General features: G+C 33.7%; 1 protein-coding gene across 1 annotated transcript in view; it reads right to left on the bottom strand.

Annotated features, from left to right (window-relative positions):
- The window catches only part of FMN1 (formin 1), a 138,273-nt gene that overhangs the window by 46,674 nt on the left and 67,831 nt on the right, over positions 1–23,768 (bottom strand). Inside the window, exons 7-12 of the mRNA XM_074148430.1 lie at positions 21,022–21,083; positions 20,162–20,250; positions 15,310–15,439; positions 13,694–13,840; positions 10,094–10,153; positions 7,827–7,947 (exon numbers count right to left, since the gene is read on the bottom strand). Coding sequence (XP_074004531.1) covers positions 7,827–7,947; positions 10,094–10,153; positions 13,694–13,840; positions 15,310–15,439; positions 20,162–20,250; positions 21,022–21,083 — 609 coding nt within the window. The remainder of the gene's footprint in view (positions 1–7,826; positions 7,948–10,093; positions 10,154–13,693; positions 13,841–15,309; positions 15,440–20,161; positions 20,251–21,021; positions 21,084–23,768) is intronic.

The raw sequence follows: 23,768 nt of genomic DNA, 5'->3' as shown, positions 1-23,768 counted from the left end.
AGAGGAACTCTCTGGCCTATATGAGTTTCAAGTAACCTAAAAAAAAAATTTTTTTTGCTCCTCGTTTTCTCAACGGGTATCAACGTTTTATATAAATCATTTAAAAACCTTTCTGTTAAGATTATTTCCTAAGAATACATTTAACAAAATGAGCAAAGATTGCTAGTAAAACTAAATATTTTTCACACCATAGCAACATATCTGAGACTCTGGTTAATGTATTCTCTCTCAACTGCTAGTTTACATTCAGCGCACCCTTCAGCAGAGAAGCACACTGCAATGGACTGAACAGCACATATAAATGAATATAATGACTAAACTCTCATAATTTTCCAGTCAAGTCTTTGTCAGATTCTTTAAGTGATTCCAGCACACATTATTAATAGAAAGTTTTGGTTTAGTGTCAAGATCCAAACATGCAGACCTCCGCACATCATTAAGATCTGTCAGGAGTGTAGAAAAGCGCGCGAGTAGAACTCGCTGAGAAATCGAACATTTTCCTTCTCTCTGAACAGTAAAAAAACTGAATATTTTGAAATTGAAGAGTCTTGTCTGGCTAATTTAGAGGAAGACAAAATTTTTAGGAAGCAATAATAATATTTTTAATCAGACAAGCTAAGATTTTTACAGTGCTAGGAAAAAAACCACCTTTCAAACACACAAACACATTATTACCTAGTGTACTGCCCACAGGATCAGATAGAAGAGAATTGCTGTGCAATGGCTGAAACAGTATGTTTATGAGCTGAAATTGTAGAGACTGGAGAAGTGATCTCCTGTTTCCCTGTATACTGCTGGATCTCTGATTTTCTGTGCAAGACAGACCATAAAGTTCCACCTAATTAATTCTTCTACCAAGTTTATGGCTTTGGTTCAGCTAGAGCATCCTGCTTAGATTTAAAATCATGTAAATACATAAATTATCTACAATATTAGCAAGAACACTTTTTAAAGTGCTAATTAGCCTCACTACTACTAACTCGTATCCCACTGTCTGAATTAATGTACTTTCAGTCTTTGATCATTGGCAGTAAATACGTAAGCGACTGCCTCAATTCCAGCAGAAATCTGCCTTTTCTTTTACTGCATACTCCCTCAAAGAGGAAAAGCTGATGAGATCCATAAATATGAAGTCACTGGTCCTCCCAAGGCTAGTATTACACACCCTCCAAACTACATCATTCATTATTCATCACGCACATTGATAGGGACAATATTGCTCCTGTTCCCAGATGTACACTACCTGCTCCCAGATGTATACTAGTTATATAATTAATGCTTAACACACACACACACATACATGTTTATTTATTTGTATAAAAGGGCACACAGAAAATCATAGCTGTGGTATTTCCAAGATTAATTTTAGAATCTTAGCATTTGCATAACAATTTTTAACAAGAAATTTCTGAGGATTCTTTAGCCGAAGAAAAAAAATAAAAGAAAAAATTAACAGCATGCCATTGTTTAACCGACGGAAAGCTTTCTCCCTCGCCTTTGTGCACACATGCAGACATCTGCTTCCAGGGAATAAACTCTTCTAAAATATCATTGCTTTGCTCCTCTATTATATTTCTGAATCTTATTAAAACCATTCCATACTATCCTCTATTATCACAAACTAGAAAATCTAATGGAATTTAAAGCAATGATCCACTTAGGAAAATTTCCACTTAATGTATTCACATATGAACATTACCAATGCAACACTGTCAAAATGTTAGTTTTATTGTAAAATAGAATCCAGTGCACATATACAAAATGTGTTTTTTAATGCCTGTGTTGTATCTTTGCCAAATCAAAACAAACTGGAATATATCTCATCCTGCTAAAGCAAGAGACTATTCAAAAAGCTCTGAGAAGGAAAAGTGTCGCTTTGTCAACTCTTGAAAAAAAAGAAAAACTTTTCCTGTACGAAGCTGTCCTTTGCTCTCTTCCTTACACCACTCTGCATTTCCTCAGAATATATCATGTAAATGTTGGACAATGCAAAAATATAGTGATACTCACCAGCTACAAAACAATGTGCTCCATTTAATCTAATGTCTAAAGAAATAACACATGCACCTATTTGGCTCCTCATGTTCCACCACCCCGTTCAAATTTCTATTTGCCTGCACTTCCAAAATTTTAAGGTGACTTTTAAAATTTAAAAGTAAATCTAACATGAAGAAAATTAAAGTGACTAGTTCCTGGAAAGTATCATACAACCTCTCTGCTTCTGCTGGGAAAATTTTTCTAGAACATGTATGTGGCTCAGATGTCTAAATCCTACTTTTAAATTGACTTAAAACATTTCATTTAAATTAGACTAAGGCTTCAATTGGTTGAAAATATTTCAGAAAAAGGCCTTTGATACTTTTTTCAATACTGACCTCTTGTAATGAATAAACAATCACCTTTTATTGAGAAATATCTATTGATCCAGCGAATTATTAGAAAGTTAACATTCAGACTGATATTATATTTAGAATTTTCATTATGTGATCCAGTAACCTTTCTGTCTATAAAGTAAATCAAACAACAGACAAAATCTCTCAACATTGTAATCATTGCCCTATTGATAACTATTGCATCATGATTATACTAAAATTTGATTCCATAAACCAGACTTTACCTAAGGCCATATTACATATGAACTACATACAATATGAACATATTATATATGAATAAATAATAACACAATCTATTAATTTCTCCATGTGTGCTTACATAGAAATCCAACAAAAGCTGAAAATGTCCCAGTTTATTAATCGAAAACATCAATTAATCTCTAGGGAAAAATATGGTTTGTAGTTAATTAGTTACATTTTGTTGCAAAAAACTTTAACTCAGTTTGAAGACTCCAATGGGAACACACACATTTAAGAATTTTACATTAATTTCTTGTGAATAATACTGATTAAACTTTTCTGCTTTTGCATATTTTCCTATTGGTAAATATATTCCCTTAAAACCCTTGATAAAAAGAGATGTTCAGAATTTTAAAACAGGAAAATCATAGTGTTTTAGTCTTAAATGAGCATGAACCGATTATTTTTTCTTTTTGCAGCTTCCTCATCTCTATTTATAGTGACAGTGACTACAAGAATAAAGAGTGAGTGACCCTTTTCAATTTCTACCCATTTCTCATTTCTAAATTCTCTTCCATTCTTGTCTTAATTTTGTAACACATCCCCCTTTGCAATACAATGTGATACAGAGATCCCTGAAGAGGCACTGAATGAGAGCAATGTAGATGCAACGGCTTGGTTGCAACAGTCTGGTCAGTCATACTAAGAGACAAGGTTAATTAGCTACGATACTGGTATCGGTAAGGCAACACCATACTAGTTACATCCAGTGCACTGGATCTGTTTCTAGGAAAAATATTATATATATATATATGAATAGCTATACACACACACATACTCATATCTGAAAAATAATACATATCTCGTCATGCTGCCATTTAAGAATGCAATTAAAACGAACCCTTGAAGAAGAGGCAGAGGGAGCCAGGTATGTTCAGTCTGGTGAAGAGAAAGCTAACTGGGGATCTAGTTTTTTGCTTCAACGACCTAACAAATAGCTATAGAGAAGATGGAGCCAGACTTTTCTCGGAAATGCGTGTCTAAAGAAAAAGGAGCAATAGTCACAAGTTGCAGCAGAGGAAATTCTCACAAGGGATAAGGAAAAATATTCAAGACAGTGATTCAGTACTGGAACAGGTGCCCAGAGAGGTGTTGGAATTTCCATCCTTAGATTCAAAACTGAGCTGGCGAAGGCCCTCTTCAACCTGATCTAAATATGAATATAGGCCTGATCAAAGGCTTTGGACCACAGAACTTCCAAAGGTACGTTCCAACCAAACAACCCGCATTTCTCCATGATTTTAAGATACTTGTAATGCTTCTGTATGAAAAATAATGTGAAAACAGCCAATGCAACATCATCATTTCTCAACTTTTCATGCATAGTTTTACTTGCTTCCCTTTTGCTTTTACTTTTTACTTTTACTTTTTAATTTTACTTTTTCCCTTTAAATACAATTTTACAAGATGGGGTTGCCATAAACTGAAGTTTTCATGAAGTTCCACTACTTAACTGTGGAAATTTTGGAGGTAACATACTTATGCAAGATACAAATCTCTCAACAATTGTGTTAAGAGGTCCCCAGTTTGAAACCATGTCTCCTGGAGTACCAAAACCCAACTGATTATTATAGGTAGCTTATCCATAAAGTCTTGTTTCTATTTTAGATTAAATTACTTCCTTTCAGTCATGTACATGTGTGTGTAAACATCTACATATATACTCATATACACTCAGTTAATAAAAATTTAAAACACATATACAGTACTGAAAAAATATTAGTATGAAAATGGTAACCAATATCTCTGTGAAATATGTGACAGAATGTGAAAGCAAAAGGTATGTGAATATTCAATAGGATTAGAATGTTACAATCTCATAGGAAATTTAATTATGAGAAATAAAGGTGTGACTGAATACTGTCAAGGGTGGACCTAACTTGGTTCCCATTTTTAACCATTCAGTAAGTATCTTTGCTCTTTCAGTTGGTAAGGTCAAGAATACTAAGAAGTTATAATGAACATTACTGTAAATGATACAAGGAATCTAATATTGCTTCCTTTTGATTAATGAAGAAGCATTTTAAAATTTTACAAACTGTATTCCAAAGAAGACCAATGAGTATGATAGATGGAAACAATCTACAGTGCAACTAATTTTGAATAATTAAGATTGTTCAATTTTGGAGAGAGAGAAATAAAAGGTTCATGGTACAACCTATACAAGTCTATCATACTTTGGTAACGTGGCTTTCTTTCTAAAAATCTTCTTATGATTAGACATTTCAAACACTTTGTGCTTATTCCAGAAGAATACCAATGAAGTAGCACTGTCCAGACCAGAAGGAAAATCATATTTTGTTATAAGGGAAGGAAAAAGTAGAAATCCTTGCCCCGGACAAGGAATAAGATATCTTACAATCTTAAAATATTGAAGCAAAGCAAAAACTTTTTTTTCCATAAAGATTAATTGGAAAGTTAATACCTGTTAAATTAATAAATGTATCTGTTTATGCTACTATGTAATATTTGAAAACCTTGGAAATACACTGACTATACTAACCTGGAGTGAAAACCTGAGCTTACAGAAAACATTTCTTTTTCTTGTGACTTTAAAGTGGAACCAGATTTCAGTCTAAAATTTTTCATCTCACTACTTAATATTGCATTCTTTTGCACTTCTTTCCCCTTAAAAGCCTACATTAAATGCATATTTTAGTTTGCCATTATTATTAACCTAAAAATGCTCGTGATTACAAAGTTTGTTCTGTAATATGTGTTAAAAACCTCTTGGATTAAGGTTCTCCAAAAATTTGTTTGAATTTTTGAGCCAAACTTTAGTCTAATCCCTTTAGACTTAAATTAGTCTGTCCCTTTAAAGTCTAATCTGAAAGACTTCAAAATAGTAAATTGTATGGAACTCAATATGTTTATCTGAAAAGGATGAAAGGGTTTGTGTTCCATCTAGATTTGAACTTTTGGTTCCACAGTGTCTAGGTATTTCAAACCAGAGGTTTACACCATTAAGACATGCCATTCACGATAACTCAATCTTTCCTATGTTAATACCCATGATAGAAAGATAAATGAATGCCTTGATAAACTAGTAGAAAATATTTTCAAATGCTAAATGACAACTATCATGTAAGGTGTCTACCAAAATTCCATTTTAAGCACAAGAGTTGATATTTATCTTTTTTTTTTTAATCATTCTGTACAAATCTCAGAAAAAAAGTAAGTCACTAACAGGGACATTAGTTCATTCCTGAATGGCACACAAGAAAACCCCTCTTTCATTTATTACCTTTGTCTCATCCCACTTCCAAGGTAATCTGTTTAAGACTACCTTAGCCAACCAAACTGCGATATAAATCCAATGTACCCTATAACACAGGCAGCCCCAGTTAATATTGTTCAAATTATTTACATCTGAAGGGCCGCGCCTGTCTGGATAGCTGGGCCCGGCGCTTCTCTGGACTTGGTTTCTGCTACTCACATCTGTTTCAGCTTTAGACTTTCACTGGTATTCTGCCAGCAGCCACAACTTTTTAATGGCTACAATAAACTACAGAGACTCATCAAATCTTTGTTGTACGTGTTAAAATTATAACCTCTTCAATTAAAATTTTGATTTAAAAATAAACTACAGCATTATCTGAAGAAAAAAATTTGAAAGGGAATGTTTGAAAGAGATACAATATTTTTATACGAGTGATTGTTTCTTTGTTTAAATATAAGAGAAACTAATCACAGGAATGCTTGTTAGTATTCTGCTGCATATTTCTGAGTGATAAAATACCAACATCTGAAAACATTTCCACGACCTTTTTTGTTTCAAATCTTTGCTGTCATTAACTTTATATGTTAATTGGTTTGGCTGGGTTTCAAATACATATTTACAAAGAAGAATTATGAAAACAAGTACAACATAAGAATTTTTCTAGATTTTCTGTAAATATCTAAGAAAATAGAAATCAGTGATTACAAGAAAGTTGCAGGTTTTATTTTGAATTAGTTAAAGTGGTTAGCTTTTCCTACTTGCTGTCTCTGTCTTTGCAATGTAGAACAAGTATGATGTGAATGTCACAGCCTCAATGCAAGACTAAGATGCATGACAGCAGGACTACATGTTGAAAAAGTACGAGATCAAACACAGATCATGTTTCTGCACAAACTAGCCCAAAAGAGGGCAGGCCAAGGGGTTTACAGGGCCAAGCGATGAGAGGAGATAGAGCACTCACTTGTACCCGGGTCGAACAAACAACAACTGATACTTTCCTACCACTGTTAACCTTTGAAACTATCCTAAAGATGGCAGTGACCTAATCCAGCAATTTCTAACTGTAAGGATAAATTATTTTGTAATGGTTTTCATTGCCTTACATTGAAAAAAAAAAAAACTATCATCTTGTTCAACTCTGATTCTAAAAGGGCTCTTCAATTTTGATGCAGAGATGTATATGTAAATGGAGAAATTTTTATAGTCTTTTATGCAGATTTTCTCCCTAAACTCAACTTTCTACACAAAATTGCTTCAGTAAAAGTAGCAACTTTTCCTTAACAAAAAATCCAGGCTTAAAATATTCAGTCATTATTTGCTGGATTTATTTTAGAAAGTCATATGAAGCACAAAATAAAAATGAAACTGCTTGGAACACTTAGAGAGCAACCCTTCCTACTTTATTTCCACTCAGTACCTTGATTGATAGATGAGTTGGGTTTCTGAGCCTCTCTTTATAATAAACATTTTAAAATGTTTATTTTATATCCCAGGGTGAAAATATTTTGAACTGGAGCTTTCCATTTCCCTTTGCTGTGCCTTGGCAAGCTATGTCTTATTTCTACATTAATAGTATTCAACTCCTTCTTGTAGCTGTTAAATTGTTGTTATACAAGTACTGAAGAAAGTATTTATGTTATGGAACTAACAGATATCTACAGTTAAACACACAGTTCTGGAGAAGCCAGAGGAAAATTCAGACATAACTAAAGAAAATTTCAGAAAGATTTCTTTAGGGGCCTTTCAATTGTAAAAGGGAGAATTACTTTTCAGTATCTTTACTTTCATTTTTATTAAGTCATGAGTTTGATTTTTTTTTCTTCCTAATTTATGTCAGTAATTTGTGCCACAGTGTAAAAAACTCTAAATGAATCAACACTATAAACCTAATTAGCAATAAGAAAACCTCATAAAGGTCACATTTTAAATGGCACTTTGTTGTTAACAGAGCAAATGTGAAAGTTCCCAGTTACCTTCTAGATCTCTCTTCAGTTTCCTTAAGTCTTTTATTAGGTCTTCAAACTTAACTTGGGAGGCCTGGAAAAAATCCTGTGGTTCTGGTAAAGGAAAAATACTCTTGTCTGTTCCTGCTTCCTAAACAAACAAACAAACAAACAGGCCACTATGAAAACTGAATGCATTTGCAGTGAAATAAATTACTTTTTTGAAACATCATCTATGAAACACTGTTATAAAACGGCAAAAATAATATATTTTAAATCACTCTTGCTAAAACAACATAAATGTCATTCAAGATGAAATCCTGACCATTCTGAGTGTTGAAACTTCCTTTTAGATGTTGCAAAGCAAGCTGTGCTCGATTTAAACTATGAAACAACATTTAGCTCATAACATTTCAGTTCATTTTATATCAATACAGGTTTAGATAAGGGATTAGAAGTTTCTTAAAAATTGTGAATCCCTATTTTGATGCAACAAGTGATCTTATGCCAAAAGTTTGTGGTTTCACTCTCTCCCAATTCATTAAATATACATACACTTTATAAGCATAAATTGAAAACAGTATTTATATATTGCCTGAAGCATTTTATACAGATAAAAATACACAGTTGAAGGTCTATGTGGCCAAACAAATCACATGGATTAATATCTGTACAGAACTCCTATGTATATACCTTATTTTTAGCATAGTAAGAAAAAAATATCAGAAGTAAACCAAAAACAAACCAAAAAATACTTACAAGGTTGAAAGCAATATCTCCAGTGGAAATTTAACAAGTATATAAATGGTATTAATATGACATTGCTGTGTATAAGCATATACTAGTGAGTTTAAAATACTATCCGTGCACAGATTTCAGTCTGTAATAAAGGAAAACTCATACATTGGAGAACTAATTGTTTTGTGAACAGGGGAAGAACAATTTTATTATTATAAAGATATGAACATTCAGGGGGAAAAAAGTACAATGGATGACATTTCCACTGTGTCCATTTACCATAAGGAAGATAAACTATTTTCTTTTACAGAATTCCCTGAAGTAAAATTAGAGTATAGTGGAAAGTTTGCAGAAATATTAAATATTTAAATAAATGAGTTAGAAAACATTAGTTTCAGCATTATTAAAAAAGGAGAAAAGAATACATATGTCAATACCCTGAGAACTGAGAAACATTACAGGCTAGACAAAGTCGTTTTTGCTATGAGGCTTTTTAGAAGATGGCTACTTAGGTTAAAGTAATGACACTTTATTTCTCTAATCAAGGAAAAAAAAAAGAAAAAAGGAAAAAAAGAAAAAACAAAAAGAAAGAAAACAAATACAGATCTACATATCTACTTGTTTTTTATCTCCTCTACAGCTCATCCCCAGGACCTGACAAGCTCCTGACATACAGACCCTCCAGCGTTAGAGATCATAGAATCATGGAATGGTTTGGGTTGGAAGGTGACCCTTTACAGATCATCTAGTCTAACTCCCTTGCCATGGGCAGGGTAATGTCTTCACTTGCTTTAGTCTTACTCCTGGAAGAAATATTCATGACTACTAACTCATCAGTTCAACATCCTTACATAAGAGCTAAAAAAGAAGAATAAAATTAGCTGTATTCAACTAGGCATAGGGCTGTGAAAAATTACACTATTATTAGATTCAAAGATTCGGTAAGGCTACCTTCTTAATCTAAAAAATCTCAATTACATACTTAAAATAAATTAATAGTGATATTTTCATTTAAAAGACAATATTTCAAATTTTCCTCTCAAAAACTTTAGGCACTTATGATATCTATGAAAAAGCCTCACAAAAGTAACTCACTCTAAGCTGCAGCCACACCTCTTTCTTACCCCATTTTCAACTTCTAGCTTCATCCCCATCAGCTGATTTGCTTCTCTTAAAATACCAACCTGTCCCTGCATTCTGTCATGAGAGAGAAATCGTGCTTCTGTCTTCCATTATTACCACATCAGAACAAGATTTACAATGTTACAGTCACTAGGATGTAAGACGACAAGATGGGAGTGATCACCTGCCCAGTCACAGGCAATTGCCTGCAGTGGTTAGTTCAACTGTTAATGTAAAATCTTCTGCAGCCTTATCATAAAACCTATAGCAAATTTCAGACTTATTGAGGTCCACAACTATTCTAAGAAAGCTAAAAAAATGGATTTTTCCATCAGAGTTACTTTATTCAAATTCTTGAAAAGCTAATACAAATCTCTTCAGAATCTCTTAAAGAAACCTACTTTTGGAGAGGCTGATAGAGCAAATGAATCTTTTACCTTATCACAATGGCGTAGGTAATATATGACGACATAATCCACAAGATTAATCCCATTATCCTAGGAAAAAATAAATATATTAAAAATGTGTGTGATTACCACTGTTGCAAGTGAGTGAAAATTTACTCTATTTCAAAGTAAATATATTATTATTATATTATTATTATTTTATATTGCTGTGAGAAATAGGATTAACAGTATCTTCAGCCCTAGCATTACTGACCAAAAAAATCAATCTTTTATGACATAGGCTTGATCATACCACCACAGTACCCAGAGCTTCTTTTGGTTCTAAACACCAGGGAAGAAAATGTGCATTGGGATAAGATGTCCCCATATCTTTTTTTAATAATACAAGGCATTACTGTATAATAATATTAATTTGAATAATAATATTAATTAATAAAATTATTCTTGAATATAATATTAACTAAATATTACAGTCACCTCAAATACACTAAGGTGAATTGAATTACTTGATTTCTCTAATCTCATCTCATCTATAACGAAGATCTGAAAGAGATAAGAGATTTTTTTCGTATTTTATTCCAAATATAAAACTGGACAGCATGTACCTAACAGGCATATTTCATGTCCTGTTGCCTTATAAATATGAATTTTAATATTAATTTTGTGGAATCACCGTTACCATGGTCTTGCATACAACAACTGTACACAACATCATTTTATTTTGTTACATGTCAGTGGGTCAGCATAGGCCAGATGAACTAAAGAAAAACTGTAAAACTGCAACTTATACATTACAGGGTACCGCTCAACAACACAAAAGAATCATAATACAGGGAATTATATCTGGAATGTCTTTGAAGTTTTTTTGGATGTGTTTTCATATTGTATATTGACAGGCATCAGGACAAACGTTTGTATATGAACAATAACAGAGATGCCTCGCCTATATTAGAGCCTGCAGCACATTATATTTTATTAATGTCATACACAAGCAAAACTCTTAACTAAGTAATTTCTGTCATGCAGACAAAGCCCTTCTGCTTGTGTAACGGTTTTAGAAGACATTGCTGGCAGATCATGTGACAAAAAGGAACTGAGGTGATTCATGAACATGTGATTGCCCTTTTAGAGTAAAATACACCTGTTATTCTATTTTCTATATGCTAAGCTATCAAAACTATTACTTTGGTTTAAGAAGTATTTGCAGAAGAGAAAATAGGGATTTTGAAGCGGTGAGCTACATTTTCAAAAAAGTCTCTATATCAAGTAAATTTCTAGGCTCATGTGAGAACAAATGACTTCTATGTGAAACGAGAGATACTTAATATTGACTCTACCTTAGCTCCTGGAATTCAGCTTACTTTGATGTAATATTGCTTGCTGGCAATTCCCCAAAAGGGAATAATGGGACACAGGAAGGATACCTTAGTGTTCAAATACACAAGATCCTGCATTCTTCTTCCTTGCAAATAAGGCCTACCAATTATCTCTGAAGTTTCATGTCTGCCTGTAGCAGATGGTCCTTTTGAGTTTTTATGCATTCTGGAGACTAGTCTAAACTGATAATATATTTATTTTGGCTACCAGGAAACTGTAAATACTGTAATTTTTTAGCTTGTTTTGCTAAGGAACAAGTCTTATGCAATTGTACTGTACATCTGTCACTCCTATTCATAACATAATTTTGGAACATGCTAGCTAAATTCAGTCAAATTGGAAAGTCCCAGAGATAATTACATTCTTACAAGTTTATGGTTAGGTAGAAGAGCAAGACTAAAATCAGTACTTCCACTGAGAAAAGTCAGGCAAAACTCAGTTGTTTTACATTTTTCTTCATGGCAGCTGGCCAACCAATGAACACCTAAGTACTGGGAAACTTGTCCTGGTTCTAGTTTAGCTGCAGCTTGTACTGTGTCTTACCCATGGTGTAGGACTGAAAGAAAAGTGGTCATAGGAAACAGATGAACCATTGCAGTGAAGAGGAAAGTAAAAATTAGAATCACAGAATCATTTAGGTTGGAAAAGACCCTTAACATCAAGTCCAACCGTTAACCTAACACTGCCAATTCCACCACTAAACCATGCTCCTAAGGGCCACATCTCCATGTCTTTTAAACAGCTTCAGGGATGGTGACTCAACCTCTTCCCTGGGCAGCCTGTTCCAATGGTTGACAACCCTTTCAGCGAAGAAATTTTTCCTAATATTCAACCTAATCTCCTGTGGAGCAACTTAAGGCCATTTCCTCTTGTCCTATCACTTTTTACTTCGGGAGAAGAGACCGACCCCCACCTGGCTACAACCTTCTTTCAGGTAGTTGAAGAGAGTGATAAGGTCTCCCTCCCCTCAGCCTTCTTTTCTCTGGGCTAAACAATCCGTTCTGTCAGCCTCTCCTCATAAGACCTGCTCTCCAGAACCTTCATCAGCTTTGTTGCTCTTCTTTGGAAACACTCCAGCACCTCAATGTCTTTAGGAGAAAAAGAACTCAAACCCATTGGAAAAACCTTCATTAATACAGTTGCACACTGAACAATTCATAAAACATGTTTTAACACTTTGTTCATGATGGTATTCATAAGTAAAACAAAAAGCTCCCTAGAAATACTGCTTTCCTGACATTGCCTATCTCACAAATGCATTCCTACGTACATGAAGCATAACTGGGAACAAAAGCTTAAAATCTACCTTTCTTAGATAGTTCAATACAGCACTTCACAAACGAAAAGAGGAACATGGAAGAACAGGTTTTTTTCTCACCCTCCAAATCTGTACCAGCAGAAAATACCTCCTATTCTTTGCTGCTTCATAGATCCATATGGTGTCTAGGTAGCCTTTGGCAAAGAATGACTCTGAGCAGTGTTGCCATTGCCTACATTATCTAGCACTTCCTCCTCTGCCCTACTGCAATAAGGAATAAAGTAATCTCACCTCAAAAGTGTCCAGAGTTTGTTTGCGCCTGACTTTGATCCTAGCATGACAAATCAAAAACGTCCAGTTGTTCTCAATTTTTGACAAAGTAATTTACTGCCATCTATGAGCATTTTCTCGTGCGTGCCATTCCGAATTCATGCCCTACATACACTTAACTGCCAATTCAAAAAAAAGTCTGAAAACATCTTGTTGGGTCTGACACATCTCTTTGAAGAGGACTAAAATTCTTTATATTATATATTTATATCCTTTATGTATATGTTACACCAAACCTTTACTGATATTTTATTTTTAAACCTGTTTTTTAAAACAGTTTTACTCACATAGAGTTACCTTAAGTTAAGAGGAAGAAAAAAGAATGGGGGCATTTACTGGAGAACACTTCATCAGTTTGTACTCTCTCACTCGTCTCTAACCTACTGTAATTAAGTCCCTACTAGTAAAAGAGACACACAGAAGTTCTCACATAAGATAATTATCCTAGTAGTACTGAATAGAAGAAATTGGAGATTATGGAAATACGCACATGTGCAGGAGAAGGAGGTGAAAAGTTGGGAGAAAAAGGGAAGAAAATCATACAAAGTGTCTTTCTCTTTCAAGCACGAATGTTAAGAAATAAGAAAAGATTAACTTTTGACAGATGATGTAACAAAACCAGATCATTTCAGAAAAAATATCTTTAATTAAAAATGAGTACTTACTCTGCTTTTCACATCTTTTAGTTTGGGGAGTATTTCCAAACCAAATCCATCTGCTTGACCTCGGGTCCTATTCCCACCGTTCATATAATTCCCAAAAGCCAGAATCAGACCTAAAATTTCCTTTACACTTGTCATGTTCAGCAAAGCCTGGAAAATGGATACTGGTCTGTAACTTCCGTTGGCACAAAAATTCTAATTGCTAATATAAAACAGTTTAGTTTATTTTCGCTAGAGGTTTTGTTTCTTGTGTGTTTTTTACCCCTGTAGGGAAAGGAAGTTAAAACTGGTACAAGAGTGAAACATTTAAGAGAAGCATTTATTAGACTGTAGTTGCCTAAGATACTATGTTTAACTTAATTAGTATGAAGCAAATTATATAGCATCATATACTATGTAGGTGACAAAAAGACTAATGGAAGAAGATTACAAAACATTCTTAGTAACCTTTTAAAATCTTACAGATGAGGTGGTTTATCAAAAGTTTGCATAATGCACAGTTAAATGGAGATGTGCTACTTTTGCTGCCCACTGGATTAAACTTGGACTGTCATATTCAGTCTGCTTCTCATTGGTTCTCATGCTCTGGAAATTCACTTTTCTAGATCTATACTTAATGCAGATATACCAGGGCTAAGGACTATGCCTCAAAGCAGAAATCTAGAAATGCAGTGGAGAATGAATAAATTTTAATTTACAGATAAAGACATCTGTCTTGTCAGTTGAGAATCTGAGGCCACAGGCCTAATTCTTAACTATGTAGCCCTGTTCTAAACATTGGATAAATCAATTGTAGTGTGAGCTCCTTGTAAGTAAACTGAGGGCGGTATCACTTTCCCTGTCTCATACAAAACCAAAACCTTATTTATGTCTTCTTTGGAAAGGAAACACCAAGTAACTATTTTTATTGTTAGAATATGTAAAGAAATCCAAAAGGGTAGAGAGCATGGGTACTTTGTGGTAGCAAAGCTAATGAAAAGCTAATCTTCAAATTGGAAAAAAAAATATTAATTAAATACTGCCTGCCAGGATGTTATACCTTTAAGTCACTATTTAATTTCTCTTTCGATTCTTATCTTATTCTACTTTCATGTTTTATTTGTTATAATTTAAAAATCTTGTCTTTAGTTATTCATAGTATAGAAATCTTAGGCAAAGCTTTCTTGAGTACTAAAAATCTGCTGTATCAGAGTTAACAGATGTGTATAGATACCAGGAGAAAGTAATAAGCTAATGAATGTGATAGACATCTATTGCTGACAGCATCAACAGTGATGCAACACAAAAAAAGTAAGTTTGCAAGGCCCTATGCTAAGCTAGTCCAATATTTAATTTATATTTAATGGAGATTAGCTATTACTTTACTTAATGTGCAAAGTAATAAAAATCTATCATTCAAATAAAAGTAAATTTTCTTACGTAGAGCATAGGGCATGACACACAACTCCCCTTCCCTCTTTCTTCCTCATTTTGTTATTAAAAGCAGCTAAAAAATCGATATATTTTTATTTTCCTGAAAAGCCAATAATCAGACTTAAGTTCATCAGTTACCATAAAAAAAGAAGCACGAATAGTCTAAAATATATTTATGTTTCTATTTCATTTTCATTAGGACTTACCTTGGAAACACGAGTTATGATATCAACTTTCCGGTGCACTGATGTAATCCCTTCAGAGAAAACTGACTGGAAGATAATACACTGAGCTCGTTCTGCGAAGTTGGGGATCTGAGATAACTCGTATAAAAATCTGGGGGAAAAAAAGAGCATTAATGAATCTTTATATTTCTTATCTGTGGGATGCATAATGGATTAAAGCTGTAGTATCATGAAATATACATGCAATCTTTCCTACTTCGAATCATATCTGACAGAATTTATAATTGTTATATTCTTTATGGTCAATGTGTTAAGAAATCCTATTAATATCAGGAAAAAGGCAAGACATTAATCGTTATCACATTAATCCATTAAGCAACTATAACAGCTGCACAGTAATAAATACAAGAATGATAAACCTAGATCATAGGTTTAAAAAAAACATAAAGAAAAAAAAAAGAAAAGGAAAGAGCTAGAGAAACACTATCTATTTACTGTTTTCACTCATGTGGTTTTGCTTCCCTTAAAAATGTGCACAGCAATACGGAACTCAATATATTCGTACAAGGTTACTTCATAATATAAAACGTCTGCCAAGAAATTTCTTCTGATGCTCAGCCTGAATTTTGTTTTACTAATTTGCACCACACATCCAGTTATATAGCAGCATGTTTTATGGTAATGCACCTAGCTGTGTATTTAGCTCTAAAATGCTTGCTTACTAAAATATTTCTCCTCAGTTACTGTTCAGCAAAGATACTAACTCTTTATCTGCTCTTTATCTGTCCTCATGTGTACACTTTCCTCATGAGTCTATTCAAGCTTTCTTCCTTTAATTATTTGGTAAATAAAAATAAATAGAAGCATATTCAACAACTCCAGTTCGGATATCACAAAATGAAAGCATCCCAAAGGCATGAGTAATTCTTCCCTTTTCTCTTCTTCAATTTAAAATGTAAGAGCTTGGCTAAATAATACAAGAAGCTTTAGCATTTCTTATAATAACAGGGTTTGCATGATTTGCGTTGTGGGTTTTGAGTCCAGGATTTCAGTGATGCACATGCTTTCTTGAAATGCAGAAACAAACTGTCTTTTGCTCCAATATCACTTTAGAAAAATTACTCTAGATCTCCTGTCTACAGATATCCTTAGATCCCCCTTAACGCAATGCCATAAAGATTTTTCTACCTCGCTGAATTATGAGAAATTCTGTGAACCATTATTAGCTTGAATTCTTATTAAATTTTATAAACCAATACATTTGATTTCTCCAAATTATTTCTTTTTCATAATAAATTATGTCAGTATCTTCAAATCCACTTTATAAATTTCTCATGCATGCAATGTTTTGCTGAATACATAGTGACTGTCTAAAAAATCAGCAAAATCCACCTGTGGCTGTTGTGAAATACTATGTTTTAATTGGAATATCATTTTTTCCATCTTTTTCTTTCTCGCCTGAAGAAAAAAATCTATTGTGAGAGAAGGATTGGGGAGGCCCGACTTGGCTTTTACACTTAAGCAGTGGGAAAAAAAGAAATGCCAAGCTGGTATTAATAAAAATGCTTCCTATTGGGAAGGAATGGTATTGCCAGGAAAAAAAGAGGATACTTTGCACTTTGTGTGAGAGAAACAAAAGAAAGAAAAACCCAAACTGCTTCACTAAAGTTCTAACATACATGCATTTTAAAAGTTTAAATTAAAAAAGTCAAATGACACATATTCTTGCCTTCCCTTGAAAAGGGAACTCTCTCTCACGCTGCTGGTCATAAGAATACAGCATAATCATGCCAAGACTTAAAAGAGCATCAGCATTAAAAAAAAAAAGTCTCCAGATTTTGGCATTCAAAGTATTCAATGTAAATATCCAGACGGAAATCTGTCACAAAAAGGAATCATATAGACTAAAAATGTAGTTGCAAAACACAAATTCATGGCATGATTCTGTGGTTATAAAAGATAAATCACCAATTCAGGTGGACAAAACTTTTGGAGAGAAAAGAATATTCTTAGTTCAGACATTTTTGCAATTTTAGTCTAGAAAAGTATGATTTTGACTTTAACGATGACATGTCTGTGACATAGCTTTTTGATGGGCTTCTCATTGCTACACTTCTTATGGTCTAAAGTAAACATAGAGAATTTACTGCTCATCTCTGTGAGGTCCATTTTACTCCTCTCCTGCAGAAACTGTAAATAAAAAATGCGTTTACTTGAGAACTCTTTTATCCTACCAGAATCCTGTGATAAAGGACTTGAGAGTACTTTCAAGCCAGGCATACTACTGTGTTGTTACTGTAGCAGAACATTCTTCCAGAAGACAAAGAAGGCTGATTCTATGGAGGTAAACTATTTATCAGTTCACAAGTATCACATTGAAGAATATAAAATTTAGAAATGGTTTTTGGGGGAAAAGGTGTATCTAATCCTGCAAGCTGCAAGTAAACCAGCAGGATTTAAACTGAAGTCAAAGGAAAGTGGTCTTTAAAGAGAAGCAAATGGCATTACTTGGACAGCGATTATCAGTATCTCACTACTTCCTGAATTCAAACTACATACAAAACGGGAAAGCTCAGTACCAGATTTTGCTACTAATTCCTTCATCAGTACTTCTTTCACAGGAGAGAGGACTTCACAGAGATTATATTCCAACTAAAAGTGCCTTCTTGGAAACTAGCTAAACCATCTGTATCCTGTGAGCAAAACCCCAAATTGTGGCCAATTGTGTATATAAATCTTTATCATGTTAATGAATATTAGCATTTTAACAACTATTATCATGAAGCATAATTTAGGGGGGTATTGTCATGTTGCTGTCATACTTAAGAGTTTGTGCCAACAATAGCAAATCTAACGTGCCAGCAAAACAAATCAAAATCACATGTGCAGGACAGCATCAGTGATACCACTAAAACTTTCTATTTGTTTGATAATCCAAGCATTTAAAAATGGCAAAGGTTTCCTTTAAACTTCAGGGAATTCACATCAATGTTTCATTATATGAATGCCTAGTGCTAGTATTTGGTACCATTTGATAAATGGTTTAGTTTGCACTTCTCTTCTGGTCCTCATTAAAGAAAATACATGAGGCTTATGCCCTCTAGCAGTTTTTAATCACACATACAAATTTAGCAATTTTCTGTCTTTAGCCTTTTATGGAATTAATACAAATAGTACAGTTCCAACAAATCTCCAGTTCTGCATTTATGTTGACATAGAGGTTGGCTTAGACAACAAAACCAGCAGCACCTGATCTACTGAGTTTGCAGAAAGGACATTATTTTGAAGGTCCAATAAAATTCACATAAGTCCATCATCAGCAAATTGCTCTCCCCTTGGAGCAATATTTTAAAAAACTAGTTTTCTTAACCTATGTAGTTTAATACTAGGGTAAAAATGGGATAATTAAGACTTTCAGAGAGAACACAAAAGAGTAATAATTGATAAATAGTAACTTTTGTCTTTGACACTACTATTTCATTCTGAATGATCAGGCATAACTCCTTTATTTACAGTTCTTTAGTTTTAGTTATGGAACAATGATGGCATACATCCAACTTTGTGTTTAATTAAGATCAACCTCTCTCCACTATAATTTACGAAAACAGACAACCTTTTATAACTCTAGAGCTCTACAAGATTCGTATTCTCCAGAATGCAAAATGCATTAATATTTATTTCATTCAGACATACAGCAAACAGATTGCCAAAGATTCAAGTTCTGGAATACATCAAATAGTCCTACAATGTATTCTTATGCACCAAGTAAATGCAATGAAAACCATGGATATGGGATGCAAGAAGCAGCTAGTATATACGCTTTACAGATATTTGTCTTCTTAAGTCTTACTCAGGGATGATAGCAAATCTTCATCAAAAGTGTGATAGCCTCATCTCCCAACATTAACCTATTCCCTAGTGGATAGCCACAAATGAATATTTAGCTGTCTTGTGTTAGGAAAAAGAGAAAAAAAAAAACCAAAATCTGCTCTTCACCCCTAACATTTTAATGGGAAAAAAGGTATGAAAATGTAATACTTCTGACATCAACCAATCACATACTATCTCCGCTATTTCAGTTCTTCCTCCCTCTACCCTTTCTTATGCCAAAGAAAGCAGAAAAGACAAGAACAGACAAGAGGAAAAAGGAAGCAAGATGGCAAAGAAGGCAAGGGCAGGAAATTGTACTGTGATTAGACGAAGAGGATGGAAGTGAAAAGGGAAAAGTAGCAAAGTAGCAGAAGACAAACACGACTGGTAGGCCAAAATCTGAAATCAAATGTATACACTAAAATAAAATTCAGGAATACCATTCTGCTCAGGGATTCTTGTGATTTTCTACATTTCTTAGACATTGGTCTAAGGTTTACTACAACAGAAGGAGCAACACTTAAAAAGTTCTTTATCCTAACAGTTGTCACTGCCCACAACAGTCAGAGGAGATGAACTGTGAAATCAGCCTTGTAAGTCAGCATGACCAGAGTTGCCACAGGACTCACCAAAACCCTCTGTTTGTGTAGCTCTTTCAAATAATCAATAACCCAAATCAGTCTGGCCCTGCTTTATGACACATTAATTTAGCCCTAAAAGCTATAAGGGAAGGATAAGCCTTTTATAAAAGTGAGAATGGGAACAGAAACTTTTATTTATTCAAGGCTACATATTTTATAAGTTCTGGTGGTCCAAGTTGACATTGTAAAATCTGTCATGTCTGAAAAAAGTTATGTGATAGAGGTAAAGTTTACATCATGCCTTGAAATACACAAATAGTTTAAAATTTAGCTACCTAAAATTATGTATCAAGAACCCTTTTAACATATCAGCAAAGGACTATACTATATAATGATAAAATATTGCAAAAAAATAATCTTACTGTTCTGGTTTATCCAGAAGCTTCAGTTCCTCCTCTTTTGAAGTCTGATAATATTGCTTGATTTTCTCCAGTTCATCCTTTTGTGCTCTCTGAGTGAATTAATATAAAGTAATTAATAAATAATTCATAACAATTTAATAACAAATTACTAATTGACCTGTTTGCAAGTAACGATTACATTTTTTATTGGGAAAAATTTAGACTATGCAAAAGAATGAGACATAAAGATCCATGATAAATTCCCTCAGTGCCTTGCAGTGCCCTTCACTACCAATGGCCACAAAGCAGAGCATCCTTGTAGAGTACAGCACTGCAAATATTGCTATAGGATGCTTCCAACAGCGTAGGTCAGAGTGGTAGCTCTGATATCTCTACAGCCAAGTGTAGATGTATTCTTTCATGCAACTTCAGAGTCACACAGATCATGAATGTTATATATTTAGTCTACTGAGCAACTTGGGTAAGGACAGCAATTCGCTAGACAGTTAACTGTTTTAGCCACTTATATCTTCAATGAGAAAAAATCAGCATGTTAGCACAAAATAGGCCTTCAGTAAGGATAGCATTTTTCAGGCAGTTCAGCAGAGAACACTGCTAGATGTTACACCTTTGTTAACACTTTAACCTGATTCCAAAGGCACTCCACTTTTAACTTTCTGACATCTAAGAACTAAGCCAGTAAGAGAAATTAGCATGCCAATGGGTATGTTTCATGTTACTTATTTTATTAATGTTAAATTCCCTAAAGATTTTTTATATATAATGTCTCCTGTTAGAATGACAACATAAAATAAAACTTTACTTATTCTGTGTCTGAAATATTATGGTGACTAACCACGGCTTTACCCCAGTTTACCTACATTTTCATATAGTGCTTCCAGTGTTTCCAGATCTACTACGGAGTCATCAACACACAGTATAGCTGCATAGAAAACAATCACAAATTAGATGCCAGAAAACATACTTAAGAGTTCAATTCTGTTTTCCTGAGAAATGTACTATAGAGATCTGACCTAGCTAAAGGACATATTTGTATCCAGTTAATATTTTATTCTTTTTGGCATTTTATTTCTGTTCTGACTTCAAGTCACAGCACTGACACAAGAACTTAATATAAACTCTGTCTCCTTTCCAGTATACTCAGCAGTCAAAGATACGACCTGCCAGGTACTCAGCTGATTGCGTAGCTTGCCAGGCAGGAGAACATAACAATTGATACCAGAACAGATTTCATGGTAACTTAGAACATTGGATAGGAAGGAAATGAGAATTAGGGTATTTAGGTGTCCCTGTGTTCATGGGAGATATGAACAAAGGGAGACCTGTTTGTCTGGGTGCTAGCAATCTTGGGAAGTAAACAGGTAGGCAAACTTGCAAGATTTGCAAGTTGCAAATTTGCAAGAACAAGATTGTACTACAAATTTTTAAGGTATCTTCACAGAGCAGCTCACATTTGAGTTAGCTTTATCCAGTAGAAAACTACCCACATGACAATTTCCAGATAATACTACTAAACATCACACACAGACGCCTAAAGTATACTCTTCAATGATTATGCCTCATTATTAAAAAATGAAAAGTCTCAAAATGTTTCCTATCTTAGTTCCAAAAGTTACTACGTTTAGAATATATGGCATTAGGTGCTTCCAACATTTGCAAACCCCATTACAATTTAGGCAATGCGTTGGGACTCTTCTGAAAACTAAATAGGATTGATTCACAGTGCTTTCTAATGCTCTCTAATGTTAAATTCCAGTAAGCTAAGAAATGCACAAGGGAATAGAAATAACTTTGGATGTTTAATTTTCCTGAAACCAGCATTTTATCAAGATTCGTTATGGGACTGGGCACAATTTCTGAACTCCTGGCTTATGTTTAAATGTTACAGGGAACATTAATCCCAAAAGAATCAAGTTTAAGGCGTCTACCAATTTTCCACATAACCAGTGACTCATCATAGCTAGTACCTGATAACTTTTTATTTCAACTGTATTATATTTCTTCAAAGGAAACTTGACTGCTTGTGAATACAGAAGATTTTAAAAGCTCTTGCTTCATTTGGAATCCATGTTTGAAAGGGGCAAGGCACACATCTTTAAATAATTATTTAAAAGTAATAAGCTTTCGCCTGCTCTTCCACCTACCCCATGATTTTACATTGTGAAATTAACCAGCAGGCTAGTAAATTTTCTCTGTGGCAGGCTAATTAATTTTATTAAAAGGTCCAATGACATTTAGAATGCTTTAAAATTTTGCCTGTCAATTATGATTCCATCTGCTGACATTACACCTTGGTTAGAAGTAAAGAATTATACAGAAGACGACAGTACCACTGAAAAAAAAGCAATATATAACCAAATATGAAGCCCAAACAACCACACTTGACAAAAATCCCTATTTAAAGAAAAATCATTAGGGATTTAATCTATGAGATCATCTGTTGGCTCCTGCAAGATGGTTCCATGAGTTGCATTATCTCCTGTATTATCCAACGAAATTTCAAAAGAACCTAAGGGATTGGAAAATTGGTCTCACAGTCCAATATATTTAATTGTTAAGATTTTACAATATGCATATTGAGTTCAAAAATATCCCCTTGTGGTTTCCCTTTCATCCCCTTTTTTTGAATATTCTGAAATCTGCTTACAAGGAGAAATTTATTTGTCTGGAGTTACCTAGAAAAGCGACTTTTGAGAGTTATCTAGAAAAGGTAATTTGAACTCATACTAGACATGCAAAACATGTAAATAATAGTAGGCTTTTAAGTACAGAACTATTATAATGGGAGGAAGTAGTTTGAAAAAAATTTATTTTAAAAAGAATATCAAGATTTGTACATCTAACTAGAATTTTCAGTCAGACATTTGTCACCAAAAAGGCCCCAAAAATCATAAAGGTTTTTAATGCTATATTTTCTTATTCATATTTCTGTACTCAACACCAGTTCTAACAAGTCAGCGTTATTTTGAAGTGACATGACAGAGCTAAAAATGTCTCAGATTAAGCTAATAAAATACAAACTGATAAATGAACATACTTTAACAGAATTAATAAATACCATGGTTAAGAGACATTAATATGAATTATTTTCTCTTTTGGACATGTATGTTATTGTCTAATATTAATATTTAATACAAATATTTAGCATAAAACATTTGATATTTTATATATTTAATATAAAATATTTTCTGATACACTTGCTATATAACCTGTTCTGCTATTCTTGACAATGTCCATGCAGACAGGCTGCAATTAAAAATCTAGTCATATTACTCAATTCCATGACAGTTGGACATTTTAGGATGTTAATGTATGTAGAGACACACTCCCAAAAAGTCAGAAGTACTGCCAAAATCCACACAGGCTCCTTTATTTCATCTTTACATATTTTAATATCTTTGTCTTTGTCCTTCTATCTTTTTTCATTGAAACTGATCGAACTTAATGTCATACACATTTGGAGCAGAAGACAAAACCAAAAACATGTAAAATTATGAAGACTGGTCAATTTTTTTTTAAAAAGCATTGATTTTAAAAAGCTGGAAGACATCCCTAAATTCATAGGTGTCTTAGTATTCTTTACATTCTTAAAATACGGCATGTGCAA

Source organism: Numenius arquata, chromosome 6, assembly GCF_964106895.1.
Source record: "Numenius arquata chromosome 6, bNumArq3.hap1.1, whole genome shotgun sequence".
Lineage (NCBI taxonomy): Eukaryota > Metazoa > Chordata > Aves > Charadriiformes > Scolopacidae > Numenius > Numenius arquata.
Note: the sequence above shows the minus strand (reverse complement) of the source record. Positions and strands in the feature narration are given on the sequence as shown.